This window comes from Herpailurus yagouaroundi, unplaced genomic scaffold (assembly GCF_014898765.1).
Source record: "Herpailurus yagouaroundi ecotype Mexico unplaced genomic scaffold, PumYag 139, whole genome shotgun sequence".
Lineage (NCBI taxonomy): Eukaryota > Metazoa > Chordata > Mammalia > Carnivora > Felidae > Herpailurus > Herpailurus yagouaroundi.
The window spans coordinates 43,781,746-43,790,987 of NW_024412394.1; the positions used below are offsets into that span (position 1 = coordinate 43,781,746).

A 9,242-nucleotide genomic window follows, 5' to 3' on the forward strand; every position below is an offset into this window, starting at 1 on the left:
AATATAATATAATATAATATAATATAATATAATATAATATAATATAATTGGCTGATCTAGATTTTTGTATCTGAGTGCATGCACATACAAATGTGTGTGTGAACTATAATCTAAAGTCTTATTATTCTTCAACTTCCATGGATAATGCTCACCAAACTATTAGAAGAGTTGCATAATTTAAAAGATAGTTCATCCTCTTCTTTTTTGAAATATGTAATTCAGTTTATTTGGCAGCATCCATGGAGTCCCAAGTTTAGCAACAGCTGATAATAATGTTTTTTTTCTGGTTTTTGACTTATTGTAAAATAATCACAACTATGTTGGCATGGCCAGCATTTCTCACTGTGAATGTTTTTAAGTGTTCAATATTTGTATATGCTGTGTGTCATCTGAAGCAGATGTTTTCTCTAAAAAATAATCAAAAAGAGAAAGATTATGTTTGCATTTTCTTTGTTCAAGGTGTTTATTGCATCTCAGAGGGCGTACATGCACTGGGTTTTTAAACTGAAATAGAAAGAAATGCCATTTTGAAATTGGTTTTAGGTAATTTTTCCCCATTACAGTGTATGTTATCCCCACAGTAAATTCAGATACAACCACTTTTAAATGGTACCATACATCTATTAAATAATTTGAAAAATAGGCAAACACCTTTCCAACCCAGTATGCTTTTACAAAGAGCTGCCAAGCCACTAGCAACACTGATCAACAGTGACCTCATTTATGCATCAAAATCTTAAGCCAAGCCATCAGCACATACAGTATGACAACAAATTAAAAATTAAAGAATACAATATGTACAGTAAAGGATACAATTCTCTGAATTAGTTTAAATTCTAATCACAATGGTACAACGAAACCTACTTTGAGCTCAGTTGAGGGATGGAAGAACACTAGTCTACAGAACACACAAAGAAATACTAAATTAACAGATGTACATAAATCCCACAATAAAATAAAAATATTTGCAGTAATCTTTAAATTACAGATATACCTTGGGGTGCCTTCATAATCATCTGAATAGCACATCTCTAATTTCATTTTCACGGACGTGATAGAAACAGACCCTTTACTTTTCAGTGCATTTAATCAAGAATGAATAAATAGGTCAATTTAGATGCAAAACCTGTCAAATATAATCAAAATATACATTTTAATATAGCAGTGATTACATATGGAATTCTTTCCATATGATTTTTTCATTCTTGATAAGGTAGGTTCAAGGAGAAGTATTTATTATGGACGTTAACCCTTATATTTTTTAAAACAAAATTTCTTAACATATACAGTGCCACAAAAATAAACATTTCTCACAACAGTTGAAGTTCCTGTGATTGGAAAAATGTACTCCACACCGAAAAAGTTTTGTATATTTAAGAGTGTTTTCCTTACTATTTGATATTATCACACTATGTTTGTAACAGAGATACAGAGAAAAAGAGAATTCATGGGGAGAGTTTAGGTTTGTCCAAAAGTCATATATACATTGAAACCTTCAAAAACACAGACACATCTTTCCAAATGGCTCACCACACAACAGCTGCGTCATCCGTCCATGGGCGAGGTCCAGAAAAGCACTAAAGGCATCAGGAACATCCATTCATTGTTTTTACATCGTACAACACACAAATAACCCAAATACACTACAATTTTGAGAGTAGGGATAACAGCTAAGGTAGTACACATTCCTAATGTTCACTTTCACAGCTGTGCTACACATTTTGGAAGAGAAGTTACGAGTAAGCATTGGGTTTGGTACTGGTGGCTCACTTTGAAACTCTGAGCATCAATTTTATTTGAAGTCTCCAAACTCATTTTTTTCCTATTCAGTCACAAAAATTGCAGCTGTAAAGATAAAAAGCACTTGAGTTAGAAACAATATTACACACTCTTCAAACATACTACCTCCCTTTCAATTTTTATTTCACAGTTACTATGAAAAATCTTCATGCAAAATGTTTCTGTATAACAAATTCACACTTATATACCTTTCACAATTCTTTGCTTAAAGTTTTAGCAAGGAAAAAAATTTTTTTTACAAACTTTTAATGTATAGTTTCATTTTAGATAAAAATAGCAAAATTTTGAGATGTGGATACTTATTAGAAATCTTAGTAGTGAGACATCTGCTATTAATTAAGAACAGTTCACCTTTAAAACAGGGCAGAAGGGGGGGAAAGGAATGGCAGTCGTTTTCATTATTTTTTGCTTCTTTTCAGTTATGGTGTTCACTGAGTCACTAAACAGTGGAACAAGTAACAGAATAGAGGAGGGAGATTTCCATGGCGACTCAGTGCCTTTGCGAATACCACTTCCCCCTTTACTCTGGCCAGTCTGTGCTTTACCAGTCACCTCTGCCAGGAAATCTTCCTGGGGTGAAGCTTAATCACATGGGTAACTCTTTTTCATAAATTAGTCTGTGTCTGTCTCCCTTGTGACTGTGAACCTTTGGGCTCGGGACTGTCTCAAGCATCTCTGTCTCAGGTGCTCATCAGAGTTCCGGGCATATGATGAGAGTGATATTTACTGAATGAGAGGTGGATAAAAGGCTGCTCCCTGCAGTATCCTTGGTAAGTCCTGAAACTTTAATGGCTAAGAAGTGCTCATTGTCTCATTTATGCCTACACTAGCCCAGTCCAACCAAAAGTGGAAAAGTTAGGCACAAGGAGAAATTACTTGGCTGAGATGTCAAGGCCTTAAAATGATAAAACTTACTAACTTTATATAAGAAAAAAACATCAAGTAGGAATCCATAAAAATATTAGTAGGCATTAGAGAAAGTTTAAATATACATATGTATATGTATGTATGTGTATGTATGTGTGTGTGTATCTATACATATATATATACACACACATATGTATATATACATATACATATGTGTGTGTGTGTGTGTATGCACACGCACGCGCGCACACACACACACACACACACACACAGAAAATACAAATTACATTGGACAATGGCCCAAAAATGTTGACACTCTTACTCTTCCTCTAGTGTGGGACCTTGGGCAAATCACTCAATGTCAATGATCAGTTCCTTCAGCTGTGCAATGGAGACAAAAAGTATCTGGCTAGTTTATTCCATAGGATTTAATTTCTCACAAAGATGACCAGAGGAGTTCATGATTAGGAAGTGGATATGAAAAGTACTGTGCAAAAAAAAGCAGCATTATTACTGTTTATCCACTTTCTGCAAGTATTTGTTGAGAATCTACCCACTGTGTTAGGTTTGGGGTTACTAGTAAACATTTTTCCTTTATTGGTTTCCTTCCATAAGTCCATTAATCATCACTGCATAAATTATACTAGAAATTTAAAACTACAGCATTAGAAATTTAAAATTCTGCTTGAATGAAGAAATGCAAAGGGTAATAATCTAGGCTTTATTTGATAGGCCAAAAAAGTATAAACAAATACAAAATACAATTTTGTAGTCAAGTATATTCTTAGATGATTTCTAAATGCAATATTATAAATGTTAGCTTTTTATAAATTCCAATCATCAGGTAGTAAAGTGGTAATTTTCTAATTTACCAAGTAGCTCAGGTAACTTTTTGCTTTATCAGTAAAATTTTTGTGCTTTTCAGGACAACTTGGAGGTTTTTCTCTCTCTTACTTTTATAAATTAAGATTTAAAAAAATTTACTGATAATTCATTAATGGCTTTTAATACTGACTTAATAAGTATAAACACTCAAATTATTACTCTATACATGTATTCAAAGTACAGAGGTACAAATATCATACCTGAAATAGCTAAGCACTGCATAGGTCATTATTGCAAGCCCACAGGAAAAGCTCAATATTAGATACCTTAAATTGTTTACAAGAAATCCTTGATGTTAAGATCCGCTAATGGGTCCTTTGCTGGAGGTTTCTTGGGACTCTGAGTGGCAGGTGTAGGGCTTGGAGAAAGCTAATGGGGAAAAGCCAGCCCAAGATAGCAGAAAGAGAAATCAAACAGAGAGACAGGTAAGCATTAGGCAGAGCACATACCACAGAAACCAAACATGCAGAAGATCAGATGGCTAAAGGTTTATAAAATCTACTTTGTTCTACTCAGCCACAGTGTTGTGTTTAATTTTGGATTCATAAAGTACATTTCAAATGATATTTGGCTTTCTCAAAATTCTCTGACAGCAGATTTTGCCCAAGTAGTATTTGAGGACTCAGGCAGAACAATATGGGTAAGAGTTAGGGAAGACATGGAAAACTAGTCACATATAGATATTATGAATATGGAGTAAAAAAACACAACAATCAATTGCTCTATACAAAAGCATTTTTACTTTGAGTTATCAGTACCACTAAGCTAATAAAGGAATTTTAATAACTTTTCCTTACAGTGAGAATGAGTTTGAAGGAAAAATTGAAAGGAAATAATTTGCAGAAAGTCACTTAAGAAATTACTTTAAATTATTAGCTAGGTATCCCAGAATTTCATACAAAGCATTTTAAATGAAAACAAGTTTGGGTGCACTGTCTGTTTCAGATGGGCAGAGTTTTCCAGTTATGAATGTCAGTAAATTGTATTGCCTGTCCGGCTCACAGAGAGGGCTAATTACTAAATGCCATAGGATAAAATCATATTGTACTGCTAGCAAAAGCAACAAAGAATGAACTTACCTTGATTCTCTTTAACTAACACCCATATTATTTCATTACGTGACAGAAATAAGCTTTGGAAGCAGGCTTTTGCAGGAGTGTTAGGGTATGAGGCCTTGGAAAAGGTCACGTAATCTATATAGGGTAATAATTTACATGGATCCTTAGAGTCTAATTATTCTCCTACCCTGTAACAGGATAGAAATCTCTGATTGTGGGGTAGTGATATATGTTTTCATTGGTTCAATAAATAGAGCTCCAGAAGTAAGGATTTTTAGATTTGTTCCCACATCTAGAAACTATTGAGTGACTGTAGTACCTATCAGTCAAATTTCTTTTTTGAAAAGCAGGAATCCTACTTCACAGGAAGATCAGGAAGAAAATAAATGCAAGTGTTGAAGCTGTTCGGAAGGTAAGAAACTCAAGAGTTGGTTCATCATGAATAATTTGGTTAGATGACATCATCATGATACCAACCAAATGAGATAGAGTGGAACAGTCCAGGTGTCAGTAATGAAAAACTGTTTTGTTTTCTGAAGTTACAAAATCATATTTTACTATCTAGTATAATAATCTCTGATGCTTCTCTGATATGGGAAATACAATCGAAAACTTTTAGTAAAATGGCATACTGTTTCCTAAATCACTATAAATTCAATTAAATGATTAAAACACGATTTTCATCATGCCATCTATTTTTCATTTTCATTCTTTGAATTAAGTAAATGAACTGATGCTATGTAACACTGGCATTATGCAAGAGAAACAACTATTTAAATAATATTATGTTAATTTATTTCTAAAGCTTTCAGCACACTAAATACAATAAGATTTTAAAAGCCTCAATAATAATTCTTCCAAGTAATAAAAATAGAAATGTTCTGCCTTTTTTCAAAAAAGTGGTAGTCATGGGTATATTCAACCATCACGAAAACATTCATAATAAATCAGGTCCTTCCTACAATTTAAATATATCTAGATTAAATTAAACCCCAACTATTACCCCCAGAACCTTCCTCACTCCCTTCAGAAACCACATGAGGTAGGGTCCATTTGTCTCAAAGCAGGGTAGAAAATTTTCAGGAAGCCAGTATTTTGAGTATGCCCTTGAAGGCTAGGGTTTCTCACATTCTAAATTTATCTCTTGGAACACCCATCGTTCTCTCTTCTGGTCATTGTGGCTTTTGAGGGGTTAAAGAAGCTGAAAGTAAAATTTGGGAATGGGTAGGGAGGATGGATTTTAGAGACGATGAAAGGAAGCCAAAGAGATTAAAGTATTCTCAGAAAGTTCAAAGTAGGTATCCGAAGGATAACACAATATAAACACCATTTGGTAAGTTAAAAACATTATAGAAGTGAAACCATTTGCCGATACCATTACATTGTATTTGAGCTATTTGTTTTGCTTTGCTCAGCATGGTGCTAGTAAAGTCATACTTGGTGTTTTGACTCCATCCATGTCAGTTTCTCATGGTGAAAGCCTCTTTGGTTCTACATATACCCTCACCTTGGCCAGGACATTTATAAGAGGAATCAAGAACTGGTTACTCATCAGCATGACTATCACTATTAGCAAAACAATTCAGCAAAGTGTACATGCCTTAGCATCTTTGTAAGCGAAGGGAGCACTTTGTGTAGTAAGAAATAGGGCCTCATCTAAAGAGGGGTTTGTCGTTTGTCCTGAATCCTGGTAGGTAACCCTTAAACCTATGGAATTTCCTGAGTGATAGGAATGTCTTTGTCATTCAGGGTGGACAAAGGTTCTTGGAACCACACCTGACAGTCGATGCTAGTAAGAGGACTCAGGGTGGGGACTGGCCACACCAGAAATACCAGTATTAGAGTGTTGGCTCTTGGGGCTACACGATATCAGCCTGACTTTCAGTGAGGTAGGGGGGGTTGGAGATTAAGTTCAACCACAGAGACAAGAATTCAGTCATTCCTATATACGGAAACTTCAATACAAACGCGGCACGCGTCCCCAGGTGCAGGGGAGCTTCCTGGGTTGGCGATACTGCATGTATATTGTTATACACGGATGTCAGGTGAGTAACACACTCTGGAGAGCAAAGAAGCTTCATGCTTGGGACCTTCCCAGTTCCAGATTTCACCCTGCACATCTTTTCTTATGGCTACATCTAATTTGTATCCTTTCACTATAATAAAACTGCAATACATTTCATGCTTTCCTGAGTTCTGTGTGTTATTCTAGGAAACTGTCTGAGAACCTTCAAATTTGTAGGCAGCTGGTCTGAAGTGAGAGGGTAGCCCTTGGGACTCTCAAACTTGTGGCTGGTGTCTGAAGTGAGGGCAGCCTTGTAGTTTGATAGAAGATAGGATTCAGTAGGCAGAGAGGGAAAGATTAGGACCTGAAGTCCCTGGGTAGAGGAAAACACCTATTTTGGAACAATGCGGGGAGTACCTGACCACAGCAAAACCCCTCAGGCTTAAGGTTTTTCTTAAGAATGTAACAGACCCCACCTACTCCCCCCTCAGGTTTTCCTTCAGGAACTGGACAAAAGACCTAGGTATGGCCAGAGACCACCCACATACAATGGAAACGAGCCAATCAGGAATGGACAACCCAGCACCTAGAGCTATCAAGCCAATAAGGGTAGAACCTAGGAACAAGGGGGAAGGGAAGGGAGGGCTGACCAGAACCTAATAAAACAAGGGCCCTCACCTACAGTCCTCGGGCATTCACTTTCAAATGTCCCCTCTCTGTACAGAGAGCTTTCCTACTGTTCTTCCTTTCTGATCTTACACTCTAGTAAACTTTTGCCTGCTACTCATTTTGTGTCCACCTCTTCATTCTTCAAAGCGGCCAGACAACGAATCCCGCGTATTGTGGTAAAAAATTCTGCAACAGTAGGGGCTGCTCCCCTGGACTCTGCAGTTTGGCAAACTTGTTGTCGTTAGTATCACAACGCCTGGGCAAATCTGGTGGCCTGGAGGACTGTGGTCCCTATCCCTGAGTTTACCTAACTCTGGAAACACATAATAAAACTACGAATCAGAAGTACTCATTTTTACAGAATAAATGCTCAGATACTTTAAATGTCTAGCTGTTCTCAGGAATTATTCTGAATTAAGTAGGAGAGGAATGGAGGGACTTAGGATAGGAAGTTACTTCTATTCGTTTTTCTCACACTATTGCTAATCTGTCTTTCATATTCCCCTTACTTTTGAAGCAACAGATATAAGGATTGTATCAGGTAAAAGATTAAAGAGTCTGCCACATGGCAGTTTTATACTCACACATTAATGCCATTATTTTGAGGACATTAAAAAACCGACCTGTGTGCCAGGTACAGCTGCAGCTCCAAAGGGTGGCCTCATCATGGGCTGTGCAAACATCACTGGCTGCTGAGGCATCATGGGCATGCCAGTCCCAGCTGGAGGCTGAAAAGGAAGAGTGGTTCACAGCCTAAGTGGAATCCACTATGGTCACATGATGGGGAAAGATAGGATAAAATAGGCAGAGAGGGAAATGTTAGGACTTGGGGTCCCTGGGTGGGGAAAAACACCTATTTTGGAAGAATGTGGGGAGCACCTGACCACAGCAAACCCCCCATCAGGCAGAAGGTTCCTCTTAAGCATGTAGCGGACACCACCTACTCCCTTCAGGTTTCCTTCAGGAATTTGACAAAAGACATAACTAAAAATAAGTAGTAGACCATAAAACATACGACCCACCAGGAGTGGTATGGCTGCAGACCACCCCTCATACAGTGGAAATGACCCAATCAAAAAGGAATGACTAGGCATTTAGAGTTACCAGCCAATAAGGGCAAGACCTGAGAAGAAACAAGGGGGAAGGTAAGGGGCCAAGCAAAACCCTATAAAAACAAAGCCCTTGGCCACAGTCTGCGGGCATTCACTTTCGAATGCTCCCTCTCTGTAAAGAGAGCTTTCATACTGTTCTTACTTTCTGATTTTACACTCTTCCAAACTCTTGCCTGCTGTTCATTTTACTCTGTGCCTTCATTCTTTGGAAGAGTGAGACAGCGACCTCCAGGTATTGAGGTAAAGAATCTTGTAACAGTAGTGCCTGACGTTTATGTCTTTAATATGTTTCTGAAAATTTTTGAGGAATGCAGGTCTGTGAGAAAGTATAACTTGTAATTTTGAACAATGGGTGCCGTAAGGCTGGCAGACGGCAGAGAATCACTGAGGTGCGGTGGAAGTCTGGCTGGCCACAGGGCATCCTTATCCCAACCAGGCTTTGTTGGTGATTATTTGTCTGCTGTAAGCATAACTCTTAAGAGATAAAGAGTTGTTGATCAACTGTGTTGGTTTATGGATCATAGTCCTAATATTTACTAGTGATAAAAGTGGTAAGTGAAAAGTGCTAGTATAGTGATTAAGAGTTGATTTTGATAACTGAGCTAACAATATGTTTGGTAAGTATTATTTCAAAAATGACATAACTATATACCATAGAAATTATCTTGATATAAGAACTTATTTTAAATATAAATATATTTTGTTTGAGAGAGAGGGAGGGAGAGAGAGTGTGTGAATGGGGGAGAGGGGTGGGGGGATGGGAGAGGGGGAGAGGGAAAGAGAGAGAGAGGGGGAGAGAGAGAGAGAGAGGGAGGGAGGGAGAGAGAGAGGGAGGGAGGGAGAGAG

The 9,242-nt window shown here is 37.4% G+C and overlaps 1 protein-coding gene across 14 annotated transcripts in view; it reads right to left on the reverse strand.

The window, feature by feature from the left end:
* Positions 1–433: 433 nt before the first annotated feature.
* Positions 434–9,242, reverse strand: part of SNAP91 (synaptosome associated protein 91) — a 153,789-nt gene continuing 144,980 nt past the window's right edge. For all 14 annotated transcript variants that reach the window (XM_040474074.1, XM_040474073.1, XM_040474067.1 and 11 more), the window contains 3 exons: positions 7,908–8,012; positions 3,819–3,921; positions 434–1,845 (listed from right to left, as the gene is read on the reverse strand). In XM_040474074.1, the coding sequence (XP_040330008.1) occupies positions 3,829–3,921; positions 7,908–8,012 (198 nt within the window). In that variant the 3' untranslated portion in view covers positions 434–1,845; positions 3,819–3,828. The remainder of the gene's footprint in view (positions 1,846–3,818; positions 3,922–7,907; positions 8,013–9,242) is intronic.